The sequence below is a fragment of the Pelodiscus sinensis genome, chromosome 1 (assembly GCF_049634645.1).
Source record: "Pelodiscus sinensis isolate JC-2024 chromosome 1, ASM4963464v1, whole genome shotgun sequence".
NCBI lineage: Eukaryota > Metazoa > Chordata > Testudines > Trionychidae > Pelodiscus > Pelodiscus sinensis.
Window position 1 is genome coordinate 230,230,525 of NC_134711.1, and position 19,390 is coordinate 230,249,914.

Below are 19,390 nucleotides of genomic sequence, written 5' to 3' on the forward strand. Positions count from 1 at the left end.
GCTTATGGCTTTGCAGTATTGGAGCCTAAGGAATTACATTGTCTTCTGTTCCAACAGCATTTCTGGGCAGAATGGAATCAGTGTCCACCCAAAGAAAAACAGAAAAAATTGGCAGGGACAACAACAAGGGGGGGGGGGAGGAGAAAGGAAAGGAAAGGAGTAAGTGAGTATTACAAATAAAAGATTAAAAATATATTATTACATATGAATTCTCTCAATATTTCCTCCTAGAAATCTGGGACATGCAGCTTCATTTTGAAGATGCAGATAGCCATACGTTGTGCTGGGAAATCAGTGATCACCTTTATTTCATTTACTGCTTCAAGAATAAGCATAGCACATAATTATAAAAATTATATGCTGTCCTAAAGTCAGATCAGCTCACATGCAGCAAGATCAAAGCAAAGAAATAGCCTGATGTGAGAATAGCTACAAAGAATTCACCTCTATAAGCCTGGCTGAAATACTGTAGATACTACCAAGCATGCTATTTAAATGAACTTATTGTGTCATTTATCCATTGGCAAGTTATTGAAAAGAACCAAACTGATGACCTTACTCTCCACAGGTATATTTTGTTAAGTGTCTTTTAAAAAGAGACGAGAACCCAGGTATATGCTAACATCACACATGCACACTCAAAAACACTATCTGCATGTTATGTCGGTGTTTTCATCATACACTCCCTCTAGGTCTGCTTCTTAACAGCAACAGCAATAAGTGTACAGAGAATGTGACATGCTGTGTAATGTTATCAAGTGGCTTTAAACTCTTTATCAGTCTAATACCATCTGGGATACTTAGGCTAAACAAAAGCCTATAAGCTATTTGCCAATCAAACAGCAGAGGATAAAACTGATGTAAGGAGTGAGGCAGGACAGGTTAGGATACTGGTATTGTAAATCAAACTTTACATAATGTCTCTTCAATGCTGTAACTGGATGGCAAGTATTTAAAATGATGCAGAAAATAAAGACTACATAGTTACTATGAAGTTTCCTATCTCGCTAATAAGGAATGCGAAACAATTTGAGTAACTGTTCTGCATTGCTGCAAAAATACAGCATTTTGTTTACAAACTAAGATATTGACATTGAATTGGTTCAAGAAACTGCTTATTAAAAGACAGACTTTCAAAATGTGATTCCCTCTGTTCCAAACTGTAGGGATCTGGTAACAATGTTACTTCTTTTAGATCTTTATAAACAAGAATGTAAACTCTAGAAGTAATAGCATCGTCACTTGCTAGCAATTAATAAAATGGCATTCCTCCAATCTCTAATTCTCCAAAATAAATGAATTGATGACCATGTTTGGGTTCTGCTTTGGGCACAACTATTATATTGCCACTTTTGGACAGAACTTTGTTCAATAGTCTGTATTATTTCAAATTTAATTAAAGGTGAACTTACCATCAGGATCTTTAAAAGTCAGTGTGATGAACTTGCTAGCAACCATGAACATGAATATCACCCAAAAGCATGCAGCTAACAGCAGCCACTGATGGTGCATGTTGTCAGATGGGAGCCATATAATTTTTTCTATCTTCCTGCTTAAAAAAAAAAAGTAAAAATTATGACATACGAAATATATTTTTCTATTTCATAAAACCAGTACTTTGTACAGCTGACATTAAAACATACATATTATATTTTTGCTTAAAGTCAAATACACCTAGAGGTTTAAATTTTGTAACAACATAGCCTTTAATATACTTAATACTTCTACAGTTATATAATTGTATTACTAGTGTTATAGTGATAGAGGCTCTAGTCTGGTCATGGCTGTTATCATGCTAGATGCTGTATGAAACGGTAGTAAAAAAATATCCCTGCCCCCAAAGACATGTCTGTTTATTAGACATCCTGCAATTAGATCCATACGGCAAGCCTGTTTTCTCTTATAGAGCCCCATCAAAGTCAACAGGACTCCAGGGAAATTGCAGAATCTAGTTCTTGGTTTAAAGGCAAATACAACAGGTGGTGAAACAAAAAGGGATGGGGAAGAGGATGGAGTAACATTTGGCTACCTATGCAGGCAGTTTGCAGATATGTTGGAGTAGGAAGGTTGCACGTGAGCTTTGCTTAGTTTTGATCAGCAACTGACATCTTAGCAAAAAAAAAAAAAAAAAATTTGAGAGAGACAGAATTCGGTATTAAAAATAAAAATATAATAATTAAATATTAACTGAATACACATATGTATGCATTTTTAGGATGGGATTTTCAAATGGACTCAACATTAGTCTAACCCTGGTTGGTAAAACTCCCACTGACTTCTATGGAAGCAGCTAAGCCAAAGTTGAGTGTTTTTGCAAATCCCTACAGTTGCCAACTGTTTAATTATACCAGGGGTGGGAAGTAATTTTTTGCTGGAGGCCCAGGGACGCACCGGAAGGGGTGGAACCTCAAAAGGAAGGGGCGGGGCCAGGATGCTTCAGGCTACCTCACACACAGACCATGATTGGTCTCGGGGTGGAGGAGCCCCTTTGTCCCCCTTCCCACTAAGCACCCATGCCTCTGGCAGTGGGAAGAGACTTCCCGTGCTCACCCACCCCAGGCCAACCGGGGGAGCACACAAAGCCTCCTCCCTGCCAGAAGCACGTGGCGCTTCAAAGTACTGCACGCCTCTTGCAAGGAGCAGGTAGGGCAGAAGAAACTGCACTTGTTCCCCCCCCCCCCCCCCCCCGCTCCCAGGCCTTAATTGGCCTGGGGGCGGGGGAGCAGCAAAGGGTTGGATCGACCTGCTTGGCGGGCCAGATCCGGCCCGTGAAGGCCCTTTTGCCCACTCCAGAATTATACAAACACCACTTCCGCACTGCTTCTCCGAGGCTTCACCCTTCCCACCCCCACTCACTCCATCCCTCCTCCCAGCACACTAATTCAAAATACCTCTTCTTTGGATAACTAAAAAATATAAAACCATGAGGTTGTCTTTGGACTTGAGGAAGCTAAGCACTATCATCCAAAATGGCTCATACCCCCTCACACTGAAGAGAGGACCTGTATCTCAGGCTGTAAGGAAATACATAAGAGGAAAATCTTTGCTCTGAACTTGTGAACCCAGGCACAGAAATTGTCATCTGAGCATCTCCTCCCCCTACTCCAGTGCCTTTCAGAGGCCTACAAAGATTAAACAAGCCATTAATTAACATTGTGACACACAGGGTTGGTGAATGGTCCTATTACACCTGGAAATGTGATGTGTAAGGGAGCTGATCTCACAGGATGATTAAGAGCATGAGGTCAACTTCCCATAATGCAGTTGTCTTCATCCCCCAGTTTCATCTGCATACCATAATTTTTATTTCTTCTTTCAAAGTCCTACAAACCCATGCATCTTTCCTCGCTGTCAGCTATCTCTGATAGACTCATGGAGTCTATACAGCTCTCACTACTGTGGTGAGAGTTCCGAGTACAACACACCTGATACTACAGTATTTGTATGGCTGCAAGAGGAGCTGCAGGGGAAATGGCAGTTCCTTGGAGACTAGATGGCTGTGGGACAGAGAAAGAAACAATTCAAGGTTGCTGGTGGCAGTCACGGAGAAGCTTCAGATGGTGAAGCCCCCATTCTGTTGCCTGAGAAAAAAACACTAACTGGCGGATGGCATCATCATGCAGGTCTGGGATGACAAGCAGCGGCTGCAAAACTTACACATGTGACAGGCCACATCCCTGAATCTGTGTGCTGAACTCAGCCTAGCCCTTTAGTGCAGGGTCACTAAAATGAGAGCTGCACTGGCAGCGGAGAAACAAGTGGTGATTGCACTGCGAGAACCTGCAATGCCATACTGCTACCAGTCAGTCAGTATTCTGAGTCAATTTGGAGTCGAGAAATCTCTCTCAAGGTTCACTGTTATGTAAGTGTGCAGGACTATTAATCACATCCTGCTATGTAAGACTGTGATTCTTGGCAATGCAGAGGATATAATGGATAACTTTTCAGCAATGGGCTTCCACTAACTGTGGAGAGGCAATAGATGGCATGCATATCCTTATTTTGGCATATGGGGATGCATCCAGCCCACTTAATTAGCTTCATTAACACAGGTCCTACAATTGACAGGTACTTCTTTTGCTGTTATATATATCTTGAATTATGTTATTTCCACTCCAACTCATCTGATGAAGTGGGTTTTACCCATGATAGCTCATAATCCTTTAATATTTGTGTTAGTCTCTAAAGTGCCATGGGACTTCTCATGGTTTTTAAAGTTAAAAATTAACATGTCTACTCCTCAGAGTTTTTATATATTCCCCTATTTTTTTTGTTTTGCATAATTTTTCAAAGTCGTTTGTTTCAAGGCCCTCATCTGACTGTGATTCACTCATTGTGACTAATCTTAAGCCCTTAAAAACTCTCGATGTAAAATTTAAACTTTTAATAGCACTGGAGTTATGAACTATAAACTCAAATAACCCTGAGGCACATGAATCCCACCAAGACTACACCAAATGTCACGCTGCCTGGAGTGACACAGCCGCAAATGTCAGCCTCAGGACAAATTGTCAAAAACAGGGCAGATGCCTCAAACTGATGGTATGTTTTATAATTAGACTCCACCAACCCAGTAACAAATGTGAACTCCTAGATCATTATTACAGCCTTACCATGGAGTCAAACACAGTCCCCATGGACTCTCCAATTTATCATATCACACAGGCAAGCTGGACTTAGTGGTAAATGGTCATTTCCACCAAAAATTACAAAAACATGCAAGTTACTTCCAATCCCAAAAGACCAGTCACTTACCAAAGAACAATTTTACATCTTAGATTTTACACCAAAGACAATGTCTGTAGCCAATTCTGTAATATAACCTTAACTAGTTTTATTAACTAGAAAAAAAAGCATTATTTACAGTTAAAGCAAGCTAACAAATAACTAGGGCTCTACCAAATTCATGATCCATTTTGGTCAATTTGGGCTTTTAAAAATAATAAATATCATTATTTCAGATATTTAAATCTGCAATTTCAGGGTGCTGTAATTGTAGGAGTCCTGACCCAAAAGTGGTTGGGGAGGGATTGTAAGGTTATTGTAGGAAGTTTGTTGTATTGCCATCCTTGCTTCTGTACTGCTGCAGGTGGCTAGAAAGATTGGTAGCTTCTGACCAGGAGCCCAGCTCTGAAGGCAGGGCCACCAACAACAGCTGTGGAGAAATTATGGCATGGTATGGTATTGCTACCCTTACTTCTGCACTGTTGCCTACAGAGTTGAGTCCTCAGCCAGCAGCCATGACTCCCCGGCTACCCAGCTTTGAAAGCCGTGCAGAAGTAAGAGTGGTAATATCATGACATCCTTACAATAATTTTGCAACCCTCCTGTGCCCCGCTTTTGGGTTGGGACCCCCATTTTGAGACGCTCATCTCCAGGGCTTAATTTCAGATCTGGAGGCGGACAACCTGTGTTATGCTGTGATGGTGGTGGGGGAAGAGTGAGAGCATGGGAGGCAGACTGAGGACAGTGGCTTCAGCAGTGTTACTGAGCATGCTCAGTACAAGCCAAGCACCAAATGGGGGTGGAGGAACCAATTCCTTCCACCCCTCTCACACACATACACCGTTATCGTCATCTTCATCCAGGGGCTACTAAGACACTGGAAAACTCTGCTTTTTTTGGCAGACAACTTAACAATTAGCTGATAGGAACACTGTATCTAATTCCTACATAAAAGAAAGAAAATTAAATAAATATTAGATCCACTCAGCTCTAACACTAACATATTCTGACATCTTGTCACTTAAGGGACACTAGTTAGCCTTAACATTTTAATATATATTCTTACATTATTACTAACTCTGGGGGGAGAGAGAGAGACCCTGTCAGGATCCCAGGGCTTCCTCTCAGCTCTAGAAGGAGAGTGCAGTCTAGTGAGGTGCAGCAGTGGGTAGATACTTTCAGCTGTATATAAGAAAATAAGAATGGCCATAGGTCCTTCTAGCCCAGTATCCTGTCTTCCAACAGTGTCTAATGCCAGTGCATCAGAAGGAATAAAGAGAAGAGGCAATTGTCATGATCCATTCTCTGTCGCCCATTCTCAGCTTCTGAGAACCTAGGAACACCATCCCTGCCCATTCTGACTAGCAACCATTGATGGACCTATCCTCCCTGAACTTACTTTGTTCTTATTGGAACCCTGTTATAGTTTGGGCCTTTCCACCATCTTCTGGCAAAGAGTTCCACAAGTTGACTGTGAAAAAATAATTTATTTTGTTTGTTTGTTTCAAATCTGCAGCCTATAAATGTCACTGGGTCAACTTCTTGTGTTATGTTAGTGAAGGAATGAAGGTTTTCCACACCACTCATGATTTTCTAGACCTCTAACATATCCCTCCACTTTTTAGTCATTTCTTTTCCATGCTGAAAAGTCCTAGTCTTGTTAATCAATCCTCATATCCATGTTCCTTACCCCTTAATCATTTCTTTTGCCCTTTCTGTACCTTTTCCTAATCCCTTCTTAAAAAAGATAGATTGTATGTGCATACAGTACTCAAGATGTGGGCATACAATGACTTTAAATGGAGGCAATATGATATTTTGTCTTATTATCTATTCCTTTCCTAATGATTCTCAATATTCTGTTAGCTTTTTAGTTTTTAGACTGCCACTGCACATTGAGCAGATATTTTCAGGGAACTATCCATAGAGATTCCAAGATCTTTCTTGAGTTGTAACAGTTATTTTAGACCCCGTCATTTTTGTATCTATAGTAGCATTATAATTTCCCATGTGCATTACTTTGCACTTATCAACACTGAATTCAATCTGCCCTTGTGTTGCCCAATCACCCAGTTTTGTGTGATTCCTTTGTAACTATTTGCAGACACCTTTGGATTAGTCACTGTTCACCCCTTTTTCAAGAACAGTAATAAGTTTAAAATCAGCAACCCAAATGCAGATCCATGCAGCACAACACTCACTCATTCCTACGCTTTTTTCCCCATCTTTTAAGTGGAGTATCCAGCAATGTTTTCATGATGATCTAAGGATCTTTCAATTATCTGAATTCCCAGCCTTTTGTTATTCTTAATCACCCCACCCCTCTCTCTTTTTATAACAAACTCCCTACCCCAAAGGCAAAGCTGCAAGCAGCTCAAACTGTTGCATTTAAGAACTGCCTCTGGAGTCAGGGCATGCATCTTTGAACAGACTTTAAACATGAAATCCAGGGGTTCAGACTCGGGGGGGGGGCTACTGTCCCCATAGCCCCCCATAAATGGTGCCCCTGATTACCTCCCACATTAAATCTGTACACAAAAGACCAGATTTCACAATCCATGATACATTTTTCACAGCTGTGAATTTGATAGGGCCTTACATATAACACAAACAAGTTGCAAACTAAATTCTAATAGAGGCAGAGTTGTAGTGATCTGTCAATTCTAGATGTTTCTTGAGGGTCAAACCAAGGGATAACACTGGGGAACACCTTGCTTCAGTTTAGAGTCTCTGACCCTGTGAAAGTTCAACTGGCCAAGAGATGAAAAATTCTTTAGTGACCCCATTTTATCTTTTACATTTAGTCTCTCTGTCTATGAGCTGAGCTATCTTGCATATAGTATTTGCAAAGTATGACACAGACATACAGTACATCTATCCTTTGTGTCATAATGTTTGTTAATGGCACTGAATCTTGATAGGCCTCTTGAATGGATGGAAGAGAGGATTCCCATGACTGGGTTCACAAGTTCAGAGCAAATATTTTCAGTTTTCAAGCAAAACTGACATATTTTCTTATATACAAGTGAGATGAATGCAGGCAGCAATTTACAAGCATTTAATAGAGATTAAACACTAACTACATTCTTATAAGACTAATACCTCTTTTGAACAAAACTAATGTACAATTGAGCTGATTTGGTTCCAGGTAAGAGTCTGTCAATTATTATCTAATCCCTATGGTCTTGGCACTTGGTTTATCAGTGTTGTACATTGACTCCCACATTCATGTTTACCCATCCCTTCTGAGCTCTCTCAATTAATCTTATTAAAGGGAAGAAAAATCACAAAGCCCAGCAGATTTCCTTCATTTTTTGCTAGACAAGTCTCTCTGGAGTATACCTCACACTTCTGACAACACCTCTTGACTCTGAACAAGAGAACTGAGTGTACTCACATTACTTTTAGCCTTCCAGCATTCTTAATAGAACTATTATGCAAGGAAAATCTCTCCCACTAGGCATTTTAATCTTGATTACTCACTTATGAGAAGTTACAGATATTTGGGATATATTTGCTTTGGATCTATTCTCTGGAGATGGGCTTTCTCTGTTGCTCACCAAAATATTACAAGTGAACCACCCACAGGAAAAAAAAAGACTAATTACAAATAAGGGACCTTAAGAAACACTTTCAGAAGCTTGTCTCTCTCAACATAAATTGGTCCAATAAAAATGTCACCCACCTTGTTTGCTCAAATAAGGGAGTATAAGTGATCGCCAGGATTCTACACCTTTCCAGGGAATCCTCTTTCTCCCCAACCGTTCACATTGCATGTGTCTAAGGGTAGGGCTACAATAAAAATGCTACATGGCCACAGGCTGCTGTAGGGTTTAAGACACTTCTACACCAATGAGAGAGAGCTCTGTCATCGGTGTAGTTATTTCACCTTCTCGAGAGGCGGTAGCTAGGTCCACAGGAGAAACACTCCCAGGGTATGTCTACACTAGCCCCCTAATTCGAACTAGGAAGGCTAATGTAGGCATTCGAAGTTGCAAATGAAGCCCGGGATTTAAATATCCCAGGCTTTATTTGCATCTTCCCATCCGGGCGCCATTTTTAAATCCCCCTAGTCCGAACTAACTGCCCGCGGCTACATGCAGCAGTCAAACGTTAACTGTTACACCTTGCAGCAGTCAAATGTCAACAGCAGTCAAATGTTTGACTACCGCGTGTAGCCGCGGGCAGTTAGTTCAGACTAAGGGGATTTAAAAATGGCGCCCGGACGGGAAGATGCAAATAAATACATTTAAATATCCCAGGCTTCATTTGCAACTTCAAATGCCTACATTAGCCTCCCTAGTTCGAACTAGGGGGCTAGTGTAGACATACCCCCCCAGACACACAGGGGGTGAGTTAGTACAGTGGTTACCAACTGCCAGGCTGCGGACCACTTGCTGCCAGGCCACAGACCACTCACTGCTGGGCCGCCACAGCTGTCGGAGCTCAAGCTGGCTGTTCATGGTGGCTCAGCTCCAGCAGCCGTGGTGTTTCACGCGGCAGCAGGAGGTGGCAGAGCAGGAGTGCTCATTGGCAGTGCATGTCTCCCTTCCTCCTCCCCACACCGCGCCTGGGGAGGGAAGGGGCACAAAGGAGGCACGCACTGCCAACGGTTACTCCCCCTGCCTTGCAGCCGCTTTTTCTGGCAGTGGCAGGAGGAGGCAGAGCAGGAGGTGCCTCCCTAGGTCTCTGCGCTCCCTCCAGCCCACCTGGCCACTTTTACAAGCTAATGCAAGAGAAGGCAGAACAGAAGGCTCCTTCCCACTCCCCAGGTAATGGTGGTTGGCCAGGACTCCATGCTCCATGGGGATGTAAGGTGTGCTTGGGGAAGGAGAGGGAGCAAAGGAGGAGGGCCACTCCCCCTGCCCATGCAGCAGTAATCGCCAAGCTCCCTAGAGGGGGCAGCTTCACTCTGGGAAGCGCAGGAGTGGGGTAGGGGCAAAGGGGTGATGGGTGAAGGTGTGATGGGGACACGGGGCAAGTGCTATTGGCATGGGCTGTAGGGATCAAAGGTTAAAGGGTCAAAGAGCATGAGGCCCGGGGGATCAAAGAGTGTTAGGCACCGGGGAACAAGGGGCTGGGTTGGGCTATGTGGATGGTATTTTATTTACATATTTATTATTTGCATAATGAATACACAAATATGCAAATAAAATGATGCCAGTCCACCAAAGGCTTGGGAATGGATTTGGCGATCTGCAGAATAAAAAAGGCTGGGAACCACTGAGTTAGTATAACTGCATTAGTCAGGAAATTCATACCCCAGCCAGCTAGTTACAGCCACATGACTCTCTAGTGCAGGCCCCTACGGTCCTTACAGCAGCTCAGCTGTACTGCTGCAACCGCGCTGCTGTAGGAAACTTATGTCTGCCGGGGGGGTGTTTTTCACACTCCTGCCCACTGTCTGTTTTGCAGACTACAGTGCTGGCGCAGACACAGCACTACAAGGCCTGCGGGGACGTCGTGTTTTCAGTGCAGCCCTGTCCCAGCTCCCTGGTCTTGGAAAGCCCCACGTAAGGCTTTGGACGCCGGGCTGAGGAGGGGCAGCGGATTACTGGACCTAGGAGTCCTCCATTTCCACTTGGTTTTTCGCAGCCCTTTTGCATCGCCCAGGGAGGCTGGAAGGACCAAGCGGGAGCAGCAGCCGCAGCTCCGGCCCAGGGGGAGATGGACTCTCTGCCCGGGCTGCGGCATCCCTGCCCCGCAGAGACAAGTCTCCGGCAGAGGAGCTGGGAGCGGCGCGGCCCCCCCGCCCTGCAGCCAGGCCTCCCCGCCCCGGGACCCAGGCTCGGCGGCAGCGGCGGCGCCTCCCGCGCGGGGTGGGCGCTGCGCTCGGAGCCCCGCGGGGCCAGCAGGGGAGCGCGGCGGCCGCACCCCCCCCCCTACCCGGGCCCGCCAGCGCCGCTCACCGCAGCCTCGCTCCCCCCCAGCCGCGCCGGGGCCTCCCTCACTCGGCGGCCGGGGGAAGCGGCTCTGGTGGCTGCATCGCGCCCCGCCCAAGTCTCCTCCTCACCCGGGCTCAGCGGCTCCCCGGCCAGCCTGGAGCCGCCGCTTCCTCCTCCATCCCGCCGGGCCCCGCGGAGCTCGCGTCCCGCCTCCTCGGGGAGGAGAGGCCGGCCCGGCCCCGCCGCAGCCCCGCTCCCTGCCGGGGCCGGGGGGGCTCACGCAGGCGAGACCCCACCTCCAAGGCGCAGCAGCGCCTCCCCAGGCGGCTTCTCCGCCCTGCTCCCTCCCCGGGCCTGACGCGCGACCCAGCACAGCCCCCAGCGCCGGGGACCTAGTTTCCGTCCTCCCTTCTAATTGCGGCGCTGCTCGCTGAAATCCCCACGTGCAAATCGTCCTGGGCTGTCCAGCCGGGTTAATATTTATCTAATCGGAGAAGCCTAACCGGTGGACTTTCCAAAGCCCCAGTCCTACCCTCTGGATCTCCATTTCCTTAGGGTCAGGGACCAGTTCAGGAATCTGCCCGTAGATCACATCGAAGAATCGAGGCCTAAATGCAAGGCTGCTACTGCTAGATGTACAATCAACTGGTGAGTATTACTTGTTAAACCCCAATTCCTGGAGTCAGCTGATTACATGGGATTCTCTGCTTTCTTTCTTAGCAGGTTTCTAGTGACCTTGTATCCCAGAGGCTCAAACACCCAGAGATCATATAAAAGAGCCCCACATTTACTGTCTATTAACATCTCATGTATCTCATGATTTTTTGACACTTGGAATTGGCAATGCTGTAAATTTCCCAGTGCCTTCCCTAGGTGATCCTGGAGAATAAATAACTCAGGGTACGTCTACACTACAAAGTTAGTTCGAACTAATGGACGTTAGTTCGAACTAACTTTCATAGGTGCTACACTAAAGCTCCGTTAGTTCGAATTTAATTCGAACTAACGGAACGCTTAGTTCGAACTAGGTAATCCTCATTCCACGAGGATTAAGCCTAGTTCGAACTAGCTAGTTCGAATTAAGGGGTGTGTAGCCCCTTAATTCGAATTAGTGGGAGGCTAGCCCTCCCCAGGTTTCTCTGGTGGCCACTCTGGCCAACACCAGGGAAACTCTACTGTCCCCCTCCCAGCCCCGGACCCCTTAAAGGGGCACGGGCTGGCTACAGTGCCCGTGCCAGGTGCAAGCCTGCCAGCACCCAGCCAGCAGACCCTGCACCTAGCACAGATCGAGCCACCCACCCGATGCCCCCCAGCCCTCCCCCTCTTCCTGGGACCAGGCTGGCAGCTCCCGGGAGCTTGCCTGGGACCGCAAGAGGCGGGCACCCGCCTGGGCTAGTACGGACATCATGGACCTCGTCCACGAACTCCGCACTAGGCACAGGAAAGTGGCCGGCTTGGGCAGGAGAGCTACCTGCCTGGCCACCCAGGAGCAGGTGTGCAAAAGAATCAAGGGGGTCCACTGAGACCCCCGACCCTGAGCCCTGAGCTTACAATGGCCGTCCTGGGTCAGACCAAAGGTCCATCTAGCCCAGTAGCCTGTCTGCCGACAGCAGCCAACCCTAGGGACCTTGGAGGGGATGGACCGAAGACAGTGACCAAGCCATTTGTCTTGTGCCATCCCTCTCCAGCCTTCCACAAACCTTGGGCAGAGACACCACTCCTACCCCCTGGCTAATACCACTCCATGGACCCAACCTCCATGACTTGATCTCACTTCCCTTTAAACTCTGTTCCAGTTCTAGCCTTCACAGCCTCCTGCAGCAAGGAGTTCCACAGGTTGACTCTTTGCTTTGTGAAGAAGAACTTTCTGTTACTAGTTTGAAGCCTGCTACCCATTCCTTTCCTTTGGTGTCCTCTAGTCCTTCTATTATGGGGACTAATGAAGAACTTTTCTTGATGCACCCTCTCCACACCACTCTTGCTTTTATAGACCTCTATCATATCCCCCCTCCATCTCCTCTTCTCTAAGCTGAAAAGTCCCAGTCTCTTTAGCCTCTCTTCATATGGGACCTGTTCCAAACCCCTGATCATTTTAGTTGCCCTCCCCTCTCCCAGCCTCTCTCTTCCCCTTTCCCACCTCCTTTTCCCAGTCTCCCCCAGTTTTGTTCAATAAAGACAGATTCTATTTTTGAACCCACGTTTTCTTTATTTTGTACATCAAGAAGAGGGGCTAGGGAAGGGTAAGTGGAAGGAGGTGAGGGATGGGGTACGAGCCCCCGATGGGGAGGACTGGGCTGGCTCTGCGGGCTTTTCGGGGTGGAAGTTCTCCTGCAGCCCCCCGATTGTCCCCTCCCCCCGGATGGCAGCCTGCGGCAAGTGCAGCCGGGCTGATGGCCGAGTGCTGTGATGTGCCCAGTGTGGGCACTCCAGGAACTCCAAGCCAGGACTGCTTTGCAAGCGGGGAACCCTGAGAACTGTCTGTCCAGGGTGGGGGTCGGGTCCCTTTAAGCACAGCCCTCAGCTAGCCTGAGACAGCAGCTCCACGCTCTAAGTCCTCATCTGATGCCCTGCCGGCACTGCTTCCGGCCATCCTTAACCTCTGTTCAGGGTCCACTCTGTGTGGACATGCTAGTTCGAATTAGCAAAACGCTAATTCGAACTAGTTTTTTAGTCTGGATCCGTTAGTTCGAATTAGCTTAGTTTGAATTAAGTAATTCAAACTAAGTTAGTTCGAATTAACGTTGTAGTGTAGACGTACCCTCAGAGAGCTAACTGAGATGCAAGGAAAGGAGGTGGGTAGTGAGACAAGTTCTCTCTTATGAAATAAATGGCCAAACAGAATTTTGAAAAAGTTGGAAACCTCCTGCAATACAAATGATTAGAGTGCAGGGTCATATGTGATATGAAAAAATAGATAATGAATTAATGTCTGAAGACATACATTGAGATTTTCAAAGACCGCTTAAAAAGGACTTAGCCAGACAGTTCTCATTAATTTCAGGGGCACTTCTGTGGCTAAACAAATTAAGGTTCCAATTATGCAGAGAGTTCAGTGTATCCAGACACTGTGCCACCCCAGAACATATTGAAGTCGTAGGATGCGTCTACACTGCACCCTTAGCTCAAAATAAGCTACACAATTTGAGCTACCCAAACTGCACAGTTTATTTTGAGTTAATTTCAAAATAGCTTATTTGCGCTATTCTGAAATGTCCCTTAATCCTCGTGGAAGGAGATTTACAGTGACATCGGAATAGCATGCCTGTTATTTCAAAAGCTATTTCAAAATAACGGGCGTGCTGTCAAGAATCAGAATAGCTTTTTTGGGAACAGGATTATTCCTTATAATTATTTGTTCCAGACAGAGGTTCAGATTCAGAGACAATAAAGCTATAAAGAAAGGTTCTCAAAGCTGCCTAGAGGATTTGGATGTCCAATCTCCAATACAGTCAATGGGAACTGAGTGTCTAAATCCCATAGAGAGCTTTGAAATAATCAGTCATAAATTACACTTTAGTAGGTGAGTTCAAAGTGGTGTAAGTTCTACAGTGATAGAGCAAAAGAAAGTACAAATTAGAGCAGGGCAAGTCCACTTCAATTTAAACCTATTACCCACTTCTATTATTCCTGCTTCACCCTTCTCAGACTCTCATCATATGGTTTAACCAGTGTAGGGAGTTTGACTCCAAGATTCTCTCACAGTCACTAACTTGTAATGTATCATACCTTATTCAGAGCCCCAGGAAGTAGTACTTAATGTACTAAATTAAATGGTTTCTTCCTTCAATAGCTAACCAGAAGGCAACACCCCTATTAGATGAGGATTTAGTCACTATAATCCATGCCTTTTTAGGCTTGGCTATTGTAGTGTAAATGTGTCCTACTGGACGCTGACCAAAGAGGCCACATGGAAATTGTAACTGGTGCAGATGTTATACACAATTTATTAAGCAGATCAGGCCAATGAAAGTACATCAAACCAGTGCCTCATACGATATATTGATTATCGTTAAAAATACAGTAGACCATTCCTTTAAGAGACTTGCCCTTCATCTGGGGCTACGTCTAGATTATAGCCCTCTGTCAACAGAGGGATGCAAATCAAGCACATTGAAATTGCTAATGAAGCAGGGATTTTAATATGGCCACGGCTTTTTTCGAAACCGAGGTTTTTAAAAAAAACGGCAGTCTAGACGTGGATCTGTCAAAATAAAGCCTTTTTTGACAGATCCTGTATTCCTCAAAAATGTTGAAAAAGGCTTTATTTCTGCTACCATATTTATGCTAATGAGGCATTGGATATTTAAATCCCTGCTTCATTAGCAATTTCGATGTGCCTAATTTACATCTCTGTTGACAGAGAGGTGTAGTCTAGACACACCCCCTGACACACACCCCTGGCAGTGTGTGACCTAAAGTGGATAGAGAAGTAGATGAGGATTCAGGTAAACCTGAGTTTTATTCCAGGCTCTTCCACTCAGCTGCTGGATGACTTGGGCAAGTCACTCATCTCTTTGTGCTTCTATTTGCCCTTCTATAAAATGGAAATGATGATATTGGACTCCTTTACAAACTGCTTTGAGACCTACTGATACAAAGAACTGTAGCCACATCTATACTTACTGACAGATCAATGCTCTGGTGATTCATCTTCCAGCATCTGAGTTAGTGGGTCTAATAATGACCCTCTATCTAATGCTGAGGGTGGCCTCATCGGTGCCAGTACTCCTTCTCCTTTTTAGGAGTAAGGGAAGTCGATAGGAGCATTTCTCCTATTGACCTCCCACTGTGGAGATGGCGCCAAAGACTGAATCAAACATAGCTGGAGTTGTATATCTTAATTTTAACTATCCCCTGTAGACTTAGCCTCAGTCTAGTTATTACTATTGTTTTACCATCTACAATGCCTAGAATGGACTAGGACCCAGCTACCTTGGAAGTTACTTCTCTCTGCAGGCAATGAGAATGGCAACTGCAACCACATGGACACTAAAGTTAACAGGTATGGTCTACTGGCAACTTAGGAAGAAATAATCAATTGCATAGAAAAGTGTACTGCAGAAAGGGACCTCGGAGTTCTAATGGATCACAAACTAAATATGAATCAGTAATGTAATACTGTTGCAAAAAAGCAAACATCATTCTAGGACAGGGGTTGGCAACCTTTCAGAAGTGGCATGCCGAGATTTAACTTATTCACACATCTGTATGCTGGAGGAAGAAGGGGGTGGAGGTGGCTGGGTGGGGACAGGCTGGGTATGGTGACCATATTTTCTGAACCAGCTGCAGCTCGGGGGTCTGGTTTAATGTAACTTATTATCCAGATTAAGCGTTTTAACTTTCTCATGTTACTTTATCAAACTTCCTTTTAAATAAAGTAAAATTTTAATTTATGTCCAACACAAAAGCTGAGGATGCAGGGTCTTGGCAGGGGGAGGAGAATGAACAAGGGTGATTGGGATGTGGGGGACTGGGCATGAGGGGGGATGCTTACCTGGCTTTGCATCCCCTTGCAGCAGGGAAAAGCTTCCAGACAGTGTACGGCCATTCCCCCAGCAGCGTGGGTATGGGGAGGGAGCTCAGCCCCCCTCTCCTGCACACAGTGGGGAGCCCTCACAGCTGCGAGGCTGCAGCACTAGCCCTGGCTTCACACTTGGAGGGCATGCAGGGGCGGGGTGTGAAGAAAGCTCCGACCTTCCCCGCCAGACCTGGCTCATGGCAGAGAGCAGCAGAGTGAGCAGCTCCATGTGCTGCCTCTCCCCCAGGAGCGTGGGGAGGGGTAGGGGAGAGAGCGGCAGCACACAGAGCGCACCTGCCGAGCCTGAGTGGACCCTGCCTTGCAGTGCTACAGCCAGGCTCCGTGTGGCCCCTCCAAAGTGCTGAGGTCCCGGAGCGGCTCCACTGGGTTTTGCCTAAGACCCAGCCTTGCCGCCTGCCCCCGCCTCCAGCAATGGCTATGGCTGTGGCTGCAGCCACTGTAATAACAACAAACGCCTGCCTGGAGATGGAGGAGGAGGTGGCATGGCAGGACTGGGGAGAGAGGGAGGAGGCCGTGCAGCATGCGGTGGTGGGGTAGCCACAGTGGGTGGCAGGGATTTGAAAAATGCTCCAGAAACCACGTGTCACAGGAAGCCACCTTGCTCCGGCTGCCTGCCAGCAAAGCATCCACAGCACCTTAATTCTTGGCAGGGACCGGGGTAGGAAGGCTGTTGCTGCTGTGCCACACTAACATGAACCCTGTCCCAGCCGGGAGAAGAGAAATAGCAGCACACCGAGCCGGGGGCTAGTGTTCCCTGCACCCTGTATCCAGAGGGGTGGCTCACAAGCCAGTGAAAATTGCCAAGTGTGCCTTAGGTTGCCACTCCGTTTTAGGGTACATTAGCAACAATGTTGTAAGCAAGACTTGAGAAGTAATTCTTCCACTCTACTCAGCACTGATATGGGCTCCACTATTTGTGTTCCATCCTGGGGACCACACTTGGGGAAAAATGTGGGCAACTTGGAGAAAGTCCAGAGGAGACCAGCAAAAAATTATACAATTTTGGAAAACATGACCCCTGAGGAAAGACTGAAAAAAATGGATTTGTTTAGTCTGGAGAAGAGACAACTGAAGAAGGGCAATATATATAAAATATTGTCATATATAAAATGTCATATATGAAATATATAAAAGGTTGTCATAAAGAGGAAAAGGATTATTTTGTCTCCTTTATCACTGAGGACAGGACAAGAAGGAATGAGCTTAAATTGAGTGAGGAAAATGTTAGAAATTAGGAATGTTAGGCATCTAAGATGTTAGATGTTAGGAATCTAAAATCTCTGCAAGATGCATGGAAAATTTTCAGACACCATAATAGAGGCCCAACTTCTTTCCTCTTTTTGTCTGGTGTTTTTCTTCCCAACATCTCCAGCACAGGTTGGTTTATGGGACCTAGTCTACACTAGGGAAAAAAAGACCTATTGTAGATTGTGGTTGCCAGACATAGGCTCAGCTGTTGTGCCTCCATTTCTGAAATGGAGCTGAAAGCGGTCTGCCTGCCAAACACTTGCAGCTGAGCCATGTTCAGCGTTAATTCAGCTGCACTTTATCCTGGCACCAGTCAACAACAGATCCTTTTTCTAGCACAGAACAGACCACCTTGAATGTGTGTGCTTGGGTTCTTCGTGGAGATCTGAGGAGGCCCGACCAAAGGGTTTGCAGGGCCCAAAGCAGGATGCTGGGAGTGGGGCCCTGGACCCAGCCGGTGGATGGTGAGTACTCAACACCGCAAGGCCCTGGCTCCAGCAGCGTTTTCTTTGCCAGCAAGGTGAAGTTTGTAGGTGGAGCGCACCAATAAAAGCAAGCAGGATCTTATGAGGAGGAGAAGGCAAAAAGCCACATTTATTGTAAAGATAATAATAAAGAAAAGATAGAAGCAAACAACGTTGTTTAGCTACATATTCCTATCACTATTTAACCCTTATACACCTTTATATATATATATATATATAAAACATTCATTCAATCATTCATCCATTCATTCAGGTTCTATGTATTTGTTATAGTTACCAGCCTGGAAGTTGCTTGTGACAGAATACTGGCCAGGTATTCTGTACACAAGTGATGGTAGTGGGGAGCGAAGTCCTGATCAGATGCGCATCTGAAGCTCCTCGTGGGCTGGCAGCAAAATTTTTACTCTGACTCCATAGTCTTTTGGTCTAATCTTTATAGGAATTTCTTCCTATGCCAGTCTATGGGAATTGCTGCATCATGCTGATGTCTTCAGGGTGGCTGCCAGGTGCTTGTCAGTGATCTCATAGGGTGGACCTCCAGTTTTTCTCCACTTGACACCTTTTGGTTGCACTGGCGCCTGACGCCTTCTTCAGCCCTTTGATGTTTCATTCTCAGGCTGGCACCTCTCAAACCATTCATTCATTCATTGTCCAAGCACTCTTTCTCTCTTACATACATTCCCTTATTAATGTTTCACATACAGTATTTTGTATAATAATAATTTTACATGTACAAGAGTTGTAGTTACAAAAAGTTATAAAAGTTTCTGGGTGGCATTTCTTACTTAAAACATTCTCTCTCTGACTGCTGAGTTAGTTACTGTTATAGTTACAATGTTTCACTTTGCGATTAGGGTTAATTGCTTCACAATGCTTTGAAGAACAATACCCTTAGTCAATTACAGGGCTTGGCTCCCAGAGCAGAGTTAGTGGCTTGACAAGCAGCCACTTGCAAAAGTTTGAGCATGCCCTGGGACGCAGAGAGGGGAGCTGTTTCTGGCTACATAGTATTATATTTTTAACAGTTTTAAGTTACATGACCTAATATTACATTCCTAACAAATTATATTCTAGAGGGGCAATAATTTATAAATGTAAACATTTAACAATCTTAACAAATAATAATTAATAATAAATCTAAACACTTATCAAGCTTGATAACACTAAATCTAAACACTTTAACAAGAATAAATCTAAACACTTATATGCTTCTTCTACTTAAACTTATACTACTTAGACTTTTAGTTGTGGGGAACAAATTATGGGGAGTCACTTCCACTTGGGGGAATCATTTTTAATACTTTAAGATGTTATCCCTACACTGGCAAGCGAGGGAAGTAGCCCCAGAGAAAGGGAACTGCACGGCAGGGACTTCTTCTGCAGCCTTGCAAAGGGAGCAGCAGCATGGGAAGCTCCCTGCAGGTGGAAGGGCCAGATCAGAGCCATAAGTGGGGCTGTGCCCTCCCTGCCAGCAGGCTGTGCAGTTTCCAAGCAGCTGGTAGGACTTG

The 19,390-nt window shown here is 45.5% G+C and overlaps 2 protein-coding genes across 8 annotated transcripts in view; one reads left to right on the plus strand and one right to left on the minus strand.

Annotated features, from left to right (window-relative positions):
* The window catches only part of CHST10 (carbohydrate sulfotransferase 10), a 32,816-nt gene extending 21,843 nt beyond the window's left edge, over nucleotides 1–10,973 (minus strand). Inside the window, exons 1-2 of one of the 7 annotated variants that reach the window (XM_075917026.1) lie at nucleotides 10,739–10,973; nucleotides 1,413–1,552 (exon numbers count right to left, since the gene is read on the minus strand). In XM_075917026.1, the coding sequence (XP_075773141.1) occupies nucleotides 1,413–1,512 (100 nt within the window). In that variant the 5' untranslated portion in view covers nucleotides 1,513–1,552; nucleotides 10,739–10,973. Of the gene's footprint in view, nucleotides 1–1,412; nucleotides 1,553–10,634 lie in introns of those variants that run through there. The other 6 variants (XM_075916987.1, XM_075916981.1, XM_075916997.1 and 3 more) reach the window with 6 other exon arrangements.
* NMS (neuromedin S) overlaps nucleotides 10,084–19,390 on the plus strand; it is a 34,814-nt gene continuing 25,507 nt past the window's right edge. The window contains exons 1-2 of the mRNA XM_075917050.1: nucleotides 10,084–10,238; nucleotides 11,166–11,258. The gene's annotated coding sequence lies outside the window, so the exon portion shown is untranslated. The remainder of the gene's footprint in view (nucleotides 10,239–11,165; nucleotides 11,259–19,390) is intronic.